Raw genomic sequence first — 19,210 nt, 5'->3', positions numbered from 1 at the left:
TATGTCTGGATGGCTGATGTAGTGTGTGACAATGGGTTTATCTATATTTGATAGACTCCTGTATGTCCTTTCCACCCTTCCACAACACATAGTGCCCTTGTGGGTGTCTCTTTAGGTTGTCGTTTGACTTTGACTCAGTCTGTGTGAAGCGCGTGTTCAGTACTGCAGCTGGGGCTATTGGAGTTTATGGATACGGCTGAGTATTGCAGTTATTTTATGATCTTAGTATTGATTGAACCAACCTCACGTCAACCATTACAAGAATAACATGCTCATGATAATACGCCTTTATACGTTAGTCAACTTGATTTGTATTGGCCTATATATATATATATTTTTAAAATCTGTAGCTACTGAAGGACATTAACTGCAGTCAGTTGGATTTATGTAGAATCACATTATTCAGGTTATAAAAGCTTGGTCCATATTGTGAGGATCCTAGCCCTGCTCAGGACAGGGGGTAATGGGGGATGGGGGGGGGTCTGTTAATTTCAGTGTTCTTGTATCAGAACTTAAACGAAGCATTCTGTCAGCCACAGACATCTGACTTCAAGCTTCTGGTTGAACTTGCTTGTCATTTAAAGAATACATGTCAAAGAGAGTTGTAACATTTTACTCTGCATAGTCCTACACACAGTACAGACATATAATGGATGGGCTTACATGTCACCATCAAGAAGAGATGGTTAAATATTTGTTTAGTTGCTAGTTAGAGAGGAACTGCACTGTGACCATGCCTTTGAGTTACAGCACTTGACCTTGCTAAAGCAAAAATGAAGCCAGTAAGGGGTTAGGGAGTAGATCTGATTGGTCAGTAATTCTTAGTAACTACTTTAGTATTTTGCTATTGCACACTAATAATTGTGGCTTAAAAGGGCCGACAATCATGAATGGGCAAATTCAAGACAGTTTTCAGTCAACAGCTCATTTTTCTTGGGTAATTGCAAACTTGATTGGAACAAAACCAGCATTCATAGTGAGGCCAGGGGACTGAGTTTTGGGAGGCCTTTGTTTACTCCAGTAATCGGCAAATAGATAATGTAATCGATTACTCTCTGTATGCCTTCTCACATGGATGGATTCCCCATATTCTGTTTTTATACATTACAGCCGCTTGTATTGCACAGTTTAAAAGTTTGAAATCTGCATTTGGGGGACCTTTTGTTTGTTTTTTTATGTCTGTCTTTTATTTGGTTTGATTTGATTTGGTTTTAATTTGAAGTGCATATCATCATCTTCTGTGTCTTTGGCAAAAGGGAGCGTATACACCGAGGACCAGTCATGAACAGGTGCCAAATGGCTATTACTGGCAGTTAAGATTGTTTTACGGCCAAATTTTTTGAAATATGTTATTTTTAAGTCATGCTAGAAACTACACTAAGAGCCCACTTTTATCACCTTTGCTGTTCAAGTAGCCATAATGCCTTTTTAGTCTTTGTCCTGGGAACCATGCTAATGCAAGTGACCATTGCTGTCATATTCTTGTTTTTATGGGGAAAAAAACACGGCTCTAAGAAACTGGTTTCTTTTTTAGGGGACCAAGATGTGTTAAGCCTGACCCTTTGATGAAAAGTGTTTTCCTGAGGTTGTTTTTTTTTCCCTCATCCCATTTATCTCTTTATCTTCTATCAGTCTACTATGCTGCCACCCGTACCCCTGCTCCAAGAGCAGGTCAGTTTTCATAATCATGATTCAAAATCAGTTCAGTATGAGCGTTCAGTGTCATCTGTCCCTCCTTCATTTCCTGTTCTCTATGCTGTTGTTGGCTCATATTGCCAAAAGAAGAGCCTCAGCCAATTGTTGGTAGAGGCTGATGACTCTGGTTGGCAAGAAAATATAAGCAGTGTCTTCTGCTGGAGTAGAACTGTTGTTGTAAATACTAAGATTTTTTTTTAAACATAAGCGTAGGGATAGTGTTGTATGATTTGAGTATTACTGGGTGTTTGTGGAAGGCAAAAGGAAGGCCTTGTTTTTCGTTGTTGCAGCTTAACAAGCACCAGCAAAATTAGCCTTTAGTCTTTTTTTCCTCTTTGAAAAGTCACATTTTCTCACTTTATCATTGAGACTGCCATTGTAGGTACATGTTGAATATTGTTGGTAAAGATGGGTGAAAGTATCTTGGGGGTGGGGTAGCTTTTAAATATTTTGATTTGAGGTAGCTAGCTTTAAAATTTGGGTGTGTGATGTAATTTAAGTGTGGGCTCCTGCTGCATACAGGATATGTATTAAAGTCAATATTGGGTAAAATGTTTTATCACAGCACATATGCCATTCTCTCCTAAACAGCCACACCTATGTTGGCCTGGTGAGACATATTTGCCAGATAGTGTTTTTTTTTTTTTTTGGCCTCCTCACCGCTTGACCTAATTTGAACTTTAATCAGTTAACATAGACCTGAACTGGTTGTGCAGTGTTTTATAACCTTTTACAGCTTCTGCGAGAGCTGCCCAGTCCGAAACTGCACGGGGACTGACGCTGCTCTGCTTTCTTGCTGATAAGTCAGGATTCAACTTTTCTGACAGAAGTGGGTCACTGTAACGGCATGGCTGGGTGAACGTGAGCTTCACTGTGTCCAAATGCTAAGCTAGGGCGCTCTTGCACACGCAAAGTTGACATAAACCCGAAAATGCTTTTTTATAAATGTATAAAAGGTATCTATTAAAACACGTAGAACAAGATGCTCTTCACTGCACCTTAGCTTGGTTGTCCCATCTTCCACAAGGAAATGTCTGTGCACATGGGAAAGAGCAGTCGCGAGAATTGGACTATTGCTGCCCAACTGTTTGTCTTTATAATCACGTTTTCCGTGACAGCGAGCATGCGTACCCTTTCATGTATAATCGAGTGTGTACAGATGGTTGATAAATTTGGCCCCTCAACCCTTGTGCACCTACGAATTGCAGTATTTCCACCACAGTGGACTACAATTCACGATAAGGCACTTCAGCTCTTACAGCTGTGGATGAATTAGGCGGAGTTGAGTTTGACATTGCCTTGTTGGGTTGAGGAAGTAGCAAAAGTACTGCATCTCATTTTTACCTTCGTGTGTGCATGGACATCCTTTGCAAAGGGCTGCTTAAAGGCCTGCCCCTGCTAAGAATGCAGCAAGAGCTTTTTGGTTGTCCCCTTTAATCACTTGTAGCCTGATGACTGACATGGAATCCAAGGGAACAAATATACAAATTTTTGGCAAGCACATTCTGTTTTAGCACATTGTGCTAATTCTGTTGCTTGAATGTGACAGGAGAATGGCAGAGGTGCCGGTGTTGTGGGCCTGAGGTGTGGCTGAATCAGGCTTCTGCAGTCAAACGCTGTTCCTGTTTCACCTCTGCTCATATCTTAGTCCTTGAGGTTTTCTGAAATGCTCTGCGTTTATTCTCTTTTTTTCCTCTACTGTTGCACCTCAAGGATGCAGGATATTGGTGGTGACTTTTTCCATTCGCCTTTCTGGCTTGCATGCTATCACCCGATGTATTGACAAGGACATTTTCTGTAGGTTAAGAAGTACAATTTCCATTTGTTTGGGCCAAATATTTCCTTGTTTGTTCCAGTATGTTTTCAAGTGGATGTGGTGTCATGGGATATGTTTTGTACATCAGACGAAATAATGCAGGCCTGTGCTGTGGTCACATTTTTGGGAACAGATGATCAATGACAAATGTGTGTTTTGTATCTTGTTGCTAATAGAAGACTAACCTTTCAGATGCTGCTCGCTTTGAACGGCAGACCTAAGGACCCTCTACTCCGTACATGTGCTGTGTCTTTTTCGTGAACAAAATGAAGTATGAACTCAGATTAAAGTAATATGTAGAAATAATAATAAAAAAACTACTAAATTTATTATATTGAAAGACAAAGTGAGTTGTTTTGGTGCATGGACTGTGTCTTTATTCTTTTGGAAAGCAAGCAAGATAAAAGTGAAATGTCCTGCAGCACAAAGATGTATGCTGAACTATTGTGTCAAATGTGCAAATGTAAGTTTGTGCTCAATAACTTTGAATTAATCCATGTGTCTCAGTCGATGGATAATGTGAAAATTAGCATATATAGTCACTCCAAGGATTAAATAAATATTATGACACAAAACTAGTGAATGTATTCAGATCTGGGCATTTGTATCTTTGTGGTATGTATTAGTGGAAAAATGGGTGTCTGCTGTTCAGATGTGTTTTTTGGCTGGTGACCACATCTTGATTTGTGGTTTTATATGATGGCAATAACAGCTTGCACAGGAAAAGCCTTGTGGACTAATGAAATTGATGGTAAAATGGTAAAAAAAAGATCTATTTGGAAAGGACTGGGTGCTGCTTTGACACCTGAAACATCTTTATTACCAGAAAGCTCATTCATAGCCCAGTGGGAATCTTGTGAAATTTCATGTTCAAATTTGTGTTCATCACAAAACAATAGTTTGTATGTTTGGAACATGCCTGCTGGGTGATGACAGATGATACTAATAACTATATCAGAACAAATCTCAGGATGGATTTCATTATTAAGACTGAATTCTGTTACATCGCTATTGAACATTTTTGGATGACTATAATAGTCTGTATGAAACAGGAACTTTAGGCCTCTAGCATTACGTTTAATTGTATTCTGTAATGAATGATAAAATTGAAATTCTCTCAATTATAGAAATTTTATATATAAGACATAGAAAATTAGTGTCTATATATATATATATATATATATATATATATATATATTTCAATGCCGTGGAATGGTATGCACTTACCATAAAGAGCAGCACTATAAAAGCAATATTTCTAATCAGTGGCCAGGTTTCAAAGACTAGCGGTGTAATTACATTGTCTGTTTGTCTTAGCCATACTAGACTCATGCTACACTCATCATCACTTTCATTCATCAGGGTCTCTTATACCATAAATTGCACCTATAAATAGCTGGGAAAAAATGCATCTTAAAGCATAAGAATTGAATCAGGGAATATTTCCCCAAAGCCAAACCCTTTCACAATTGTTCTCAGTAAATTGCTCTTAATTATTGTTGGAATGCACAGCATACTCTGTTGTTGCTCTCTCTTCATACCAAGGTTGACCACTTCACTAATTGTCAAAATAATTGTACTATGCCACTGTATTTGTTCAGCAAATCAACTGCACTCATAGGAACAGTGTGTAATTTCGTTCTGGCTGTTGCTATTTAAGTTCAGGAGAAAATTCTTATAATGAATAGGATGTGATTGTGCTCATTTATGGACACGGCAAGATGCCATGACCCCTCGGGCTGACTTGGATTTCGAATGTTTGTTCACTAGCTAACTATTCATGCATCAAAATCTGCCTTGCAGAGACCTTAAAGTTATAAGTGTGAATGTGTTTTTATCATGCATTAAAAAAAACTGTGCAAAATGTTAACCTGTGTAATTGTTTTACAATGTAAAAAGCAGATATTTTCCACCATTTAGACATTAGCTTCCCTTCAGTAGCATAGCATTTATGTAAGACTAAATGCTTTTAGGACACCCTTATTTGACCTTCTTTAAGGTTACGTTATATTCACTCTGTCTTCCTCTTTGTTACAAACTTTTCGTCTAAGAATGTTCATTGTAAAATGTCCATTAGTAACTTTTAACATTAGTATCGCACTATTGAACACAAGGTCAAAATCAATTCCACCATCTTTTCAGTTGACACACAATGAGGTCATCCTGTGTATTTTATCTCTTCTATACATTTAATAAATACTGGAACTGACCAGTTCAAGTTCAGGCCGACTGAGGTGGGGTGCCTTTTCTGACATTCCTTGGTCAGCATACCCATGCCTCCTGCACAGTGCAGAGACCTCTTAAAGTCCCGGGGATGAGTGGAGAGGTGCAGTTGCTGTAGAGCTCTGCAGTCCCACTCGGTGGTTTCTCTGACTCGAGGAGCATCACGCAGTTGCTCTTTAGGGGAGCTGCAAACAGCAACACGTGAGGTCATGAGAAATGTACCTGTGTAGTGTTACTCGTGTTCCGTTTTTATGAAATGAAAAATCCGTTTTTCATTGGTCAGTTTGTTTTCGTTTTTGTCCCTGTTGTTTTTTAACCACTTCCTCACCCTATACTAAAGTTAGAATGGTAATTTGAAATTGAGAAAATACAGGAATGTGATGATACGTGTGACAAGAACTTTCACAGACACACTCCATCATAAGTGCGAAATGAAATAAGCGACCACAATGAAAAGTATGGAATTACTGTATAACAAGTATTAATAAGTAGAAGCACCTTCTGCTGGACACAGCTGTTGCACAATTTTTGTGATGTGAAGGCACCGTGTCTGATTGTTGCGAAGCTGCTTCCTTTTTAACACCATCAGCTGTTAGAAAAATTAAAGGCGTGCATCATGCATCATTAAGTAATCATAAGTAATTGCATCATTTCTGAGGAGATTATGCAGCAAGCACAGATGCAGACTATGCAAGTTGGTTAATCTGTACTCTCTGCATAGTGTAGCAAAATGTCAATCAGGTTGCATAGCCCCCATTGAGTTTGATGATTGAATTGACCAGTGCTGCCCATTTATTTCTTACTGCACTAGGTAATCTGTAACATGTTATGTTACTGTGGAAACTACTTAATTCTATTTTGAAATGAGCAATTTCCTTGTAACTGGAAATTCTGTTTCCAAAGGTCAGTTCCTTAATTTTGTGGCGAGTCCACAATTGCCGATAAGTAGGGGCCCCATAGATGTTTTGTCTGCAGACCACTTTTTCCAGTTTTGGACTGATTCTAAACCATTCTAAACGTCACCCCAGACATGTAAGAAATGTTGGTAAAGATATTGTAGGCTTTTGCCCTTAAGCAGACCAGTGACATGAATTTAATCAGAAACTTGGAAATTGAAGAATATTAACTGGTGAATCCCAAATTGTGATGCTTAAAATGTGTTTGTTTTCCCCACTGTCTAAAAAGGGAACAGTAATACAGCGCCTTTATCTGCAGACACTGATCTAGTTGATGTGCCGTTTTCAGCTGTTAGCAAAACTGAAAATACCGTTTGTTGCACGGTTATATTGCTACTACACATTTGCCCATCATTAATTTCATTCGTTGCTTTTTTTTATATACGTTTGCTTGAAGTATCATGTTTTCATATAAGATCCTCTACAGAAAGACTTAGTAAGTTTGAGAACCATCTGAGTTGAACTGGCATTCATGGCCGAAACAAATGATAACATTAGGTGTCTGATTCCAGATTAAAAAAAAAAACCACAAACATTTTTTTGTGTGTGTTCTTTGTGTTTTTCATTCCGGAAAGAGTTTCTCTGCTTAAGAGGTGTTTTAGGAACTGTCGTCATAGGAGTTCACAGTTCAAGGGGTATTTTTTTTACATTGTAACGGACTACTTCTAGCGCATGTGTTGGGGCAGAACTTGAGTGCATGGGGGATGGTCAGGTACATGCACTAGCACTAATTATAAAGTTTAGAGTATGTACGTATATTCAAAAATGATTAAATAATCCAAAAAAAAACAAAACACAAAGGTCCTGTTAGAACTGGAGTGAAACACAGATTTTTAAGCATGCACATTTTCAGAATGCATGCTTTAAGGGTGTATCTGTGTGCGTGTGTCTTTAGGAGCCCTGAGAGTGTGTGGCGAGACGTGAAGTCTCAGCACCGCAGCACGTTGGAGAGGGAGTGCACTGCTCGCAGTGTGTGCGCAGCAGTGGGGGAAGGGGAATGGGTGGGTCCCGTCTGGTCACATGATCTCAGCTGAACCACGCTTGCTGGGCTTGCATGAGTTAGAATAGAGCAGTTTGTCCTTTGCTGCTGGACCCTCTACATACTGTTGAGAATAAGGTCAGGACTGAGGCGACTACCAGAGCAGAGGCATAAACTATTGCCGGATCCCTCCCTCCTTAATTTCCTCTTGTTGTATTAAAAAGTCTGAATTTCTGGTATAACGTATTTTGTGTTAATGTTAAGTAGTTTGCTCTCATCCATTGCCCTGCTACACAGTGTAACACCGTTTGCTGTAGACCTGAATTTGCTTTATACAGTTGAATTTTGATTCATAGTACCATGTTCTGCCACTGTGAACAATGTTTAGTCAGTGTTTAATCAAATGCTGTTATGTTCTGCAGCACCGTTCTGCTCAAGGTGATAATATGGACATTCATTATGAGAAACTGGTCACACCTTTCATAGATAATGTAAACACGTGCATGAATTTGCATCTGCACAAAATTTTGTCGTCTTCCATATGCAGACACATGCAGGGTGTATTTGCATGGGAAAAAAATCATATGTTCCGCTCCAGTGAACTGACTGTATTGCACACCCATTCAGACATGCAGACACATTGTCGCATGGTTCGCTCTGTGAAGATGCCCTCCAGCAGGTGGTTCCTGGTTCTGGTGGCTGCACTACACTGCTCGCACACCTAAAGAAAAAGTCAACCCAATATTTGTTTCACAGCTAAGGGATAGGACCTATTACATGATATCCATGTATACCATTATAGAATCTGTAAGACTCATTGATGAACCAGCCAGCTTGGCTGGTAGATGAAAAACACTCTAACCACCCAGACACTATGTACGTTGTGAAATGGATTTCACCTTGAGGTAACAAAATAAAACCGCGTTCAACCGTGTTTATTTCGAGAACCACTGTTACCTAACCTCACTCTTGAAATAAGAGAAAAAATGTAACCTGCTCCTTTAGCATCATCAAACCAAACACTCATCTATAACAATTAACTAAGAAACCAGCAATTCCCTAGTCCTACCACAATTGTCGAGTTTTCACCAGTTTTTCTATTTGAATTTTATTTCATCTTCCGCCAACACTATCATCCTTTGTAATTTTTACTCATTTACTTATTTACTCTCTCAGTATCTCTACACTACTTGACCCGCTGTAAGGATAACTGGCTAGACTGTCCTGATATATTTTTGATGGATAAAATGCTCTTGTGTTGTGTTGAATTTTCAGTCACGTCAAAAACATGCTACTTACTTTACTTGCTCTGGTATCTAGTTAGGTAATCGACTAGATTTTAACTGTAAACAGGGCTGTGTGTAAGTAATTTAACCAATAGTTTTTAGATAACTGGCACTATGGTGACCACATATGGAACCATGTCTTGGGTGCCAAGAATGTATTATATTCCAAGAAAGTGTGATTTATTTCTGCATTGCTTCAACTAAATGTAATGGCATTACATTACATTTAATGAAATATTGTGCTCAAAAGATGCAACTAGTTTGAAGTTCAGTTTTGTTGAAATATGTAAATTAACATTGGGACTGAACAAAATACACAAAAGGTGGAAAGTTAATGGAAGAAGATGATAAACAACACCATTAATATACACACTCACTGATAGCTGGTTGACTAGATGTCTATATCTTAATTTAACCAGCTCCAGATTTTAACAAAATATTGTAACATGCTGGGGTGTCCAATATCAATCCATGATTGGTAGATAATAGTCTGCAATCTGGCTAGCAAGTTGTGCACTCCATATCAGAATGGAAGTGTCACTGAAAAAATTAATTGTAGCCCCTCTGTGCTTGTCATTGGTGATGTCAGTGGTGATGTCACATCCTTGTCCCACACCTCCCTGTCTACAGCAGGCAACTGGAACGTTTTGTCCCAAACTGCCTCCAAAAAGAGATTTTGGGCAGTCCTTTTCCTGGTTAATCATCAATTTATCATTTTCAACATAGTTTTGAGTGCTGTGTAAACAGCTCTGTTTTGGAATGTTCTTGCTTAAACTGAAACTATGGGCCTAACTGTTTTAACAGAAGGGAAAGAAAAATCATTAATTTGTAAACCTTGGAAGTTGATGTTTTCCTTTTTTGCATGCCATTTTGGTCATTAACCCACAGAGACCAAGTAGGTTTAAAGCCTGTTGTCCTTTCCCCCCATTTAAAGGAATGGGAAATATCTGGTAAGTGGAGAGGAGAAATCTGCATTCTTGAAACCGAGTAAACAATTTTGTTGTACCCCCACCGTGCAATGACAATAAAGTCTCTTCTATTCTATTCTATTCTATTCTATTCTGTTCTATGCACGTTCAGCATGACCTTTCAGCAGGCAGTTGTCATACCTAAGCACTCTGAGAAAATTTTGCTTGACATGGATCAGAGGGCTTGTCAGTGGTGCTAGTGTCTGTTCAATCCTGAATATGGCAGCTCCACCCCCCACCGCCCAAATCCTTGGTTCATACAAGTTCAGGGAAATCCCACACAGGAGTTGGCTGCATTGTTTTAACGGACACTATCCCTGATTTCCACTGTGAAAAGCAGAGGAAGTGTGAAAGCGCCAGTAGATCTCTGGGTATAACTTCCGCCTCCGCTTTCTAGGCTTTGTGCTGGAAGAGATCATGAGCAGCTGCGTGAGGGCGCGTATGGCGTTAGGCACTGTGACGCACTGTGGATGCAGAAAGCCTATTTATAATTTTGCACTTGGGGCCGTCAGGTGAGCAGTGATATTAGAACCCCAAGCACAAGTAACCTACAGCAGTCTGACATTCAGACGTCTTTGTGCAGAGCCCCCATAGCCTGTTATCTGGTCGCTTATTGTAATCAGTCATTTTCCCTGGCAATGCCTCCGGCCTTTGGAAGGAATGTCTGAGGAGTGTAGTGGGCCTGAGTTGTTTTAGGCTGTGAGAAACATAAGATTCTAAATAGCCCATGCAGACATTTCATCATATGTAAAAATAAATGGTTGTGGTGATAGCAGCACTGTGTTTTTTTTTTTAATTATGGGTGATTTGAGAACAAGCCTCATAATTTTAAATTGATACGACACCTCTTAACACCTGTGACCTGTACTATTGCTCCATTTTTGAGTCTCTACAGCCAAGTTTCACCACTGCTCAGAAAGGAATTTTTAATTATTAATTTTTTTTTTCTTTTTTCCTTTCTGTTTCTCCCACAGGCTATTCGCTGCTACGATTCTCTAATCTTGAAAGCTGAAGGGAAAGTTGAGCCAGAGCTGTTTTGCCAGTTAGGTCACTTCAACCTCTTACTGGAGGATTATCCAAAAGGTAAGTTTCATTCTTAATTTTCATACAATCTGGTCAGACCACTCAAGCTTCTCTTCATGAACCAAGAATCGTTCATATGTCTGTAATTTGATTTTCGAAGTGTTCTTGGCCTCCATAATTTTCTCCTGGTACAAGTTTACTAATTACAATTCACCAGGGAATCGGTCCTGGGCCAGTTTTTGACTCTTTGACACGGTTATAATCACCAGCTTTAATCAAAGTCAGTTTACAGTTACAGGAAATGCCACTATTCTTTATTGAGTATGACCTGTGGTTTTAAAAAGGGCACAGTTCCATATGAAAGAAAAAAAAGAATGTTCTGTGAACATTACACAAATTGGACTTTATGCGATGGGCAGTTCCTGCCAGTGCATTACTTGCGGTATTGATTGGAGTATGTCTACACCATGGGAATGGGTTATGCCAAAATATTGTCACGATTCCTAAAAAAAAAAAAAAAAATTAGTACTTTGGCAGGTCTACTTTTATTCTCACACAATTAAGAAATTGAGGACAAATATGTAGTGGGCATGTGGAGCCAGTTCCCAAGCTTAAATCCGCTGCCATATGTTTCTGAATAAAAACACTGCACAGATTCAGCTACAGATTCAACATCCTTGAAAAGAGCGATGACAGATGTCGTGATGTTGCCATTAATCTGTACAGACAAGAGTGTAGTAATGTGACCGTTGCCAGGATGCAACATTTCTCTGCTTCATGGAGTGAGAAATGAGTGGACTCGTGAGTTTTGACTCCGTTCAGCAACTCTTTATTTTTCACTCTCAGTATGAACTGATGAAGCATCTTTTGAGGCTCGCTAGGACAAATTAATCCATTTGTATTTTTACAGAGATGTTGGCTTGTATTAAGGTGTCAGTCCCCACAGGCACAGTGAGGTAGTTTCAGTCTCTTCTCTCTGTCTGAATATAAAATGCATTCTGGGCTCTGTATGATATGCGATTACCTTGACATGGTCATGAAATCATTTCGATTTCAATTCAGCTGATTTACACAAGAAAGCCTATTCAGTGTGGATTCCTACTGTTTCCTATAGGAAAGGTGAGAAACGGTACTGAAATTGATAAAACTGCAGTTGAATTGTACTTTAAGCTACCTATTTGATATCCTTTGATTGGTGTTCAACTACTAATATCTTTACGGATGTAGCAAAAAGTTGTTGTGTAACCTTGAACGCATGTTGTAGTTGAATGATAGAATGGCATTAACTTGAAAGTGTTTATTTAACAAGACTGTCCCTCGGCTTTTGAGTTCAGAGAATCCAAGCAAGGGTTAACCCAGTGCAAAGGTGTTTCAGCGATCAAAACTCGATGATGGAATGCGTTATTAAAGGCAAATTATCCCTGAACAGTCAACACTATATTTATATTCTGATGGGATGATTTATAAGGACCTGCCATTTTTTTAAAGCACAAAATTATCGTAAAAGAAACATCAGAATATATCCTTATTAACGTTTGTGCAAAATGTGCTTTTCAGTACTTCTGTATAATGTGTAATTATCAAATTATAACTGGAGATGGCTTGTTGTAACACCGACTGTAAAATTGTTTGAGTGCCACTGAAAAAGTTGGTACAGCACAGTTGTAGAGCACAAGAGAAAAGCGATAACAATAGTCAAACTACACAATACGCACCACCATTTTTCATTTACCCATTTCTCTGCCAAGACATATGAATAAGCCCAATGAGCAAAACCTCCTGTCATTTAGAGCATTTCAGTAGCTAGCTAACATTATCTTTTGTTGTGCAATACAGCAATGATACAGTGTGCAAGCACAGCTTGGGACATCAGTTAGAACCTGCTTCCATGTTGTCTGTGGATTTTCGGCTGGCCATTCACATGCACTGACATAACCCCAACAGTAAAGAACAGTCCCAGGGCATGTCCTCAGCGAGAGGGAATTTTCAACCAAAGGAAAGCCAAATCTGGAACAACGGGAAGTCCGTTAAATGATACCTGCCTCTTAGTCACCATTCTAGGCCCCGAAATGATGCTTCTCACCCTTGTTGTGGTGTGTGTTTGTCCTGAGGGTCAGAGGTTGTGTGGTTGAAAAGGAAGAGTAATGAGTTTATGCCTGCTAAAACAGTGGCCTGTCCCCTCTCTCCCCATGTGTGTGTTCCCCTCTGTAGCCTTTCAGATACTTGGGAAGTGAAAAAGTAATAGCGTGCCATGAGATGACATTTAAAGTGCTTTCAGTAGTCATGTTGATTGTCTGATTTATTTTTTTTTCCCCCCCTCAGTAATGCGTTTTACTCTTACATTATTGCTTTTTTATTTCTTCAGATGGTACTGGCTTCTGTGTGCCGTGAGCAGCCTCAAGGACACTGTTTCACATGTTGTGAAGAACTCGCCAGCGCTCTCGGCTGGCTGTTGGAATTTTGAAGGGTGCAGTGGTAGACCACGTTAGGGTCACTCCGGCTTGACATGCTTAGTTTTCACATGTATCTATATTGTGGCGTTTCAAACACAGTCAAAATTAATTCATGTCAATCAGTTTTGCGATATTGTTAATCAAAAAGGATATATATTTCAAAATATTTTTTTGCCTACCTGCATGGTCTTTCTTAATGTAATATTTGATCTATGCAAGATGTAGTCAGTCTCAAAGGGTCCTGGTGTTGCCCTGACACAATTTTGGCCTTTGTTAGGGAAATGAGGTATATTCTTTCTTTTCCAGATTTAAACAGTTCGTCTTTTGTCTCTGTTACAATTTTGGCGTGGTATTGTGCGCTGTTTTGTGAGCACCGAATATTTCCAAATGGGACCTCCAGTAGTTTTAGGTATTGTCCGTATTATGGGAGGTGGCAAGGCTATTTAAAAAAAAATAGGATGTAACTGCCAGTGCAGTGTAGGTACACTGTGTTTCCTGAGAAGTTGTGTTGTAGCCCTAATGTAGTGCACATGGGAAGCTCTATCCATGTCCTATTCACTTTTGTTGGGTTTTGTCTTTTGATGTTAAATGATCTGCCTTTGTCAGGGCTTCCCAGATACGAGAATATAAAAGAACAATTAGGCTGGTTTAGGTGGGTGGAGGAAGCTCGGTTTTACCTCTGGCTGTGTGCTGGAGGTTTTCCAGTTCACTTTAGCCAAGCCACAGTTTTCCATCATGTTATACTATGACAAGCCCTTAATTTCTTTTTGTCAAAGCTGGCATTTCTGAGCTGACGGTGGCTACCCGAGCAAATTTAATTTCCTAGCGGTATGAGTAGACCTTCACTTGTGATGTAGATTTGGACACTTGGATTACATTACATGTGTCACTTGGACATAATATTTTTGGCACTGCAGGGCAGAGGTACATGAAAGAATAGAGGAAGCACTGGACAGCATTTGTTTGGAGTAGTGCCTGTTGAGTGCATGTAAGGTACTATGGGCAAAATCTGTTAGTCTTAAGCTGACATCATGTTGATATGAGTACTTTGAGTGGCAGAGCTGTTACTGCAAGTGTGTATGTGTTGACGTAAGGAGAACATGATTTGTGCCTGTACAAGCTCAAGTTTGTAAGATGCAATTGTTTGTGTGAGAGATGATGATAATTAGGATGACGAGGCAGGATGTAACTGATGCAAAGTCTTGCTCAAAGACAAATGTTTCCAAATTCTTTTTTTTTTTTTTTTTTTTTTTTTTTTTTTAGGTGAGGTTTATGTTTCGGACAATGAAGGTTCTAATTTGGATTCATAAAATTTCATTTTTAATACACTAGCCGTTGCTGGGACTGTAGTTCTGTTGTTTTCACATTGCAGCTTCTCTGCTGTTTTCCTGCTGTGGAGGCTCCGGACGCCAGGCTGTGCCCTTGCTTTCTCTTGCGTTATTTGGTGCCCTCGCCGATTATTATCAGTAAAAATGGAATTGACTAAAAGAGTGTTACATCTGGGGAAGATGCTGTCTCTTAGGAAATGATGCATCAACAACATCTGCAGAGCAGGAGGAGGCTGAAGCCATGGCAAAAGCATGGCTTAATGGCACATTCCCGTCCTCAGTTTGGTGTCCTTTTTAAGCAGTTTGTATACAGTCAAGAGCTTTGTTTCTCAGTCAAAAATAAATGTAAACACTAAAGTATGTTGGGTGTAAAATGGAGGAAAAAAAGCATTCAGAGGCACAGTTCTCTACCTCCGATGTGAACTGAATGGGAGGCTGACTGAGTACTAACGCGTAGAGTTGTTGACGGGCAGCTAGAGTGCCTGAGTGGTTTCGCTGTAGCTTTGGTCTTTCTCAGCACAGTCATGATACAACTAATGCACTCATAATCAGACAGTGAGGCGAAGCAACCTTCCCCTGTGCCATTGTAATTTATCTGGATCACCTTATGGTTTTTGCTTTCCCAATGGCTATTGGGAATGTTCAATTAGAGGTTTACCTCGTAGCACATTTTGGACATCTTTGAATGGCTGGAAGCTCACAAAAGCAGTTACTGGAACATTGTCAGCAGCCTTCTCAAACTCACATCCTAAACTTTACCTTTGTACCTCACAGCTTGCCGCCCCCTTTACTTATGGTCAACAATATCATGCATATTGATTTCAAAGACACCAAAATTAAAAATGATGAGGTACATTTGATTGCAAATGATTTTCTCCTATTATTCTAGTCGTTACCCTTTGTTCCAGCTAGGGGAGCAACCACTTACATTTGGTGACCATTATAATCATCCTAAAGGAGACAGACGTTGCGAAGTGAACTCCAGCTTTTAAAAAAAAAAATGAATTAATGTGCATGAATAATTCTTGTATCAAGTTTAAAAATGTATTTTTGTTTTTTTTTGTGCCATTGTTTGAGAATTTATCTGACTGCCATGATTGTAATTACTCCTGTAGAATCAGATTCAGCCCCTGGAGGGGCCATGGACCTTGTTGTAGGAAGGGTTAAAGCCATTAACACAAGCCCCCTCTGTCAAGGCCTTAGTGAGAGAAGGAGTAACACACCCTGATCCTGAAAATGGGCCTGTCAGTATTCCTGTAAAAGTCAGCCCCCATTAGGTGAACCGGCATGCTTTAGGAGGGGAAACCTATCAGACCTGCAGCAAAATGAGAACGCTTTCTGTTCTGCTGCTGTGTTTTTACAGTTACACACACAGAAAACTTTGTTGAATTGCTCTTTGATGTCCTTTTATTGCCATCATGGACTCTTTTTTTTTTTTTTTTTTTAATATGACATCCTTGACAGTTCTATTGGGAGTGTTTGTCAATAATGCCAAAGAGTGGTTTTAATCTGCTGTGTAACTTCATTTCAGACGTGCTGATGACATTTGCTTTTCTGTGAAATGCAGAGGCCTTCAGAGTTTGAACCTAGTGTTGCTCAGGGTCACGTAATGTTTTGTATGCAATCCTGTTTGCCGCACTCAGCTTTTCTCTATGTGTCTTTTTTCAGCATTATCCGCATACCAGAGGTACTACAGTTTACAGTCTGACTACTGGAAGGTGAGTACCAATTGGAAAAATCTCACTTACCAAATTCTGTTGAGTTGCATGTAAAAATAATAAAGTTAAGGAATGTAAGTAAACACAGTTCTGATCAACTTGAGGTGACCCAAGTGTCATACAGAAACAAAAATGCATCTGGGTGTATGAGGAAAACAGTGTGTAGGGCCTGCAACTAGGAGACCAGGACTGTTGGGCAGTATAGTGAAAGGTTGGGTTTTTACTGGCTTTTACTTGGGAGTATTCCTACCTATGGGTTGGATACTGAACACACAGACACACAAATACACTCTCATGCATGCACGCTCATCATGCAGTTACTTATGCACACAGACACAGACACACACATACACACTTTGTTTCCCTCTCTTTGGGTCAGTTGTGCCACGTCGGTGCCTAGTGACAGCTAAATAGGTTAATGTGCGTGTCTGGAAGGCCAGACTGCTCACAATGATTAATGCAGGTGTGTGGTGAGGGCTCAGCTCCGCTGGTCTGTCATCCTGTCAGCGGGCTGCTGGGGGCTCCAGGCAGACACCTCTTGCTAGCTCAGGCGGAAAAGAATTGCCTTGCTACTGTCTGGATTGCATTTTATAACCCCCTGTCCCAAGTTTTTAGGTTATTTTGAGCTCTTCCTAGGTACTGCACATAAGGGTGTTGGCAGCATCTATTTCAGCGGGACCATCATTACCAACTTCTGTCAGAAGGTTCTCTCAGATTTAGATGTACGTAATGATCAAGTGATGATGAGACGCTAGTGGATTTTTATGCCAGATTTTTCAAAAACTAACGTACATGCTATGTGTTAACCAAGATAAAGTGCCCAGTAATGTAGGAAGCATTTAGGCAATTAGAAATGCTTTATTTATTTTTTAAAATATCAGATATACAGAATATAGAAATTTTCTACACATTTCCTGAGAACTGTTACACAAATTTCATATTTGTAAATAGTTGCCATTTAATGGAGCTGCCATCAGGAGTCTTGGTTCTGCACCTTGTTCACATGGGTTAGTAAGAGTGCGGTCTCGCTTAAACCCCTTAACTCAGGCAGGTACACACACGCGCACACACACCAACTGTTAACACTCAAACGTCAGTGCTCCAGTGAACCGCTTCCTCTCTGTGAGTGGTAAGATGATGCATGTTGCCATGCACTTGGGCCGTGTGTCGCTGATTGGAGCACGGCCATCAAGAGGTCTTTGAATTATGTCACTGAACCTAGTTAGCTCTGGCAGAAATCTTCCACAGGAAACATGAGGAGGGTAGATAAAAGCACAGCGGGCAGGGGAGAGATAACCTACAACTGCCGGCAGTGCGAGGGTGTTCTTTAAAGAAATGGGCATATATGATCTGATGAGCGATATTGGCTAAAAATAAACATGCACCTTTTTTCGATGTGTCTGGAGTCTGAATGTGTGAGGATTGCATAAGCTGGCGGCTGCAAACCCAACACAGTTGCATCACGGCTGTTGAAAACGGACACCAGGATCCCTGTTACGTTATACATTACATTATTGTCATTCAGCACTCTCTCTTTTCCAGTGCGTCTTAAATAGGTTACAGTTTTTTACAGCGGCAATTGTGGGTGAAGTACTTTGCCCAAGGATACAGCAACGGTGCCCCAGCTTTTGGTTACAAGCCCTGCTCCTTACCACTATGCTACATTGTCACCCCTTGTCTTGTTTTGTTCACCGCTTTAATATATTTCTGTCTTTCACGCTGTGGGGAGAATCTGTCGAACGCACCTAATTAGCTAACACAGTGTTGCCGTTTAACGGCCACGACCAAGTGTGCATTGTACTACCTAAAAAATGAGTTTGTAGCCTGATTGGTCTAGTGGAGAGTGGAAAGTATTTCCGTCAACAGCAACTCCCAGTGGCACATGTGAAAGATACGACCATATGAATAATGAGTTGTCATGCCAGCTGTGGTCATTCGGTGGTTATTGTACACTTTTCCTGGTGCAGAAGGTGTGTGTGGCTGTGTGTGTTTATAGTGTGGAGTGGTGGGTGGGTGTGCGTTCCCCTCTGAATCTCTGTTACATAGATCAAGACCATAAATCCAAATACAGTAACAGAAGTCTGTTTCAAATTAAACTGTTTTGGTAAATTTGATCATGAATTGTTTTACAATTTCAAAGCTGTGGACTTATTACTAATACTGTATGAAATATGTGTGTGTACTGAAGAGAGTTTACCACGAGCAGAGGTCTCCAAAGAATGAATTTAAATTTGCATGACTGCTTTTAGTTTTATTTCTCATTCCATTGTTTTTATTTTTTCCATCTTAGGTTTAACATGTTATATAACTTTGCCACAAATGATTGTTGACAAATCTAAATACAGTGGGAGGGATAGGATTTTAAGGATTATCCAGATTTTTGGTTACTTGTAAATGTCTGGCTAACCAATAGCTTGACATCAAATAAACACACATTTTAAAAAGAAAAATTTTTTTTTTTTTTTAGTATAGGGTGGACAATCTAAAATGTAATTCTGAAGTCGGAAGAGTAACTTAGGATGTTTTCCGTTAAGGCTGGCGCTTTCTTTAAAATCGGATGTGGGAGGAAGGGAATGAGAAGATGTTGGAGCAACTTTAAGCACACACAGAATGTCATTGTAGCTGCAGGCTACCCCACAGCATTCTAGGCACAGCTCTGTAGAATCAAGCCCCTATGGCTATTAGTGGGTGTGTCTCTCCTGTGAAAGCTTCTGTTTGGCTTTTCTGATCTGACTTGTGATTAGCAGTTCCACCACCAACTGGCC

General features: G+C 39.9%; 1 protein-coding gene across 4 annotated transcripts in view; it reads left to right on the top strand.

Moving 5' to 3' along the window:
- The window catches only part of kdm6a (lysine (K)-specific demethylase 6A), a 72,536-nt gene that overhangs the window by 3,993 nt on the left and 49,333 nt on the right, over positions 1 to 19,210 (top strand). For all 4 annotated transcript variants that reach the window (XM_036540386.1, XM_036540384.1, XM_036540385.1 and 1 more), the window contains exons 3-4: positions 10,898 to 11,006; positions 16,396 to 16,445. In XM_036540386.1, the coding sequence (XP_036396279.1) occupies positions 10,898 to 11,006; positions 16,396 to 16,445 (159 nt within the window). The remainder of the gene's footprint in view (positions 1 to 10,897; positions 11,007 to 16,395; positions 16,446 to 19,210) is intronic.

This window comes from Megalops cyprinoides, chromosome 11, assembly GCF_013368585.1.
Source record: "Megalops cyprinoides isolate fMegCyp1 chromosome 11, fMegCyp1.pri, whole genome shotgun sequence".
NCBI classification, from domain to species: Eukaryota; Metazoa; Chordata; class Actinopteri; order Elopiformes; family Megalopidae; genus Megalops; species Megalops cyprinoides.
Note: the sequence above shows the minus strand (reverse complement) of the source record. Positions and strands in the feature narration are given on the sequence as shown.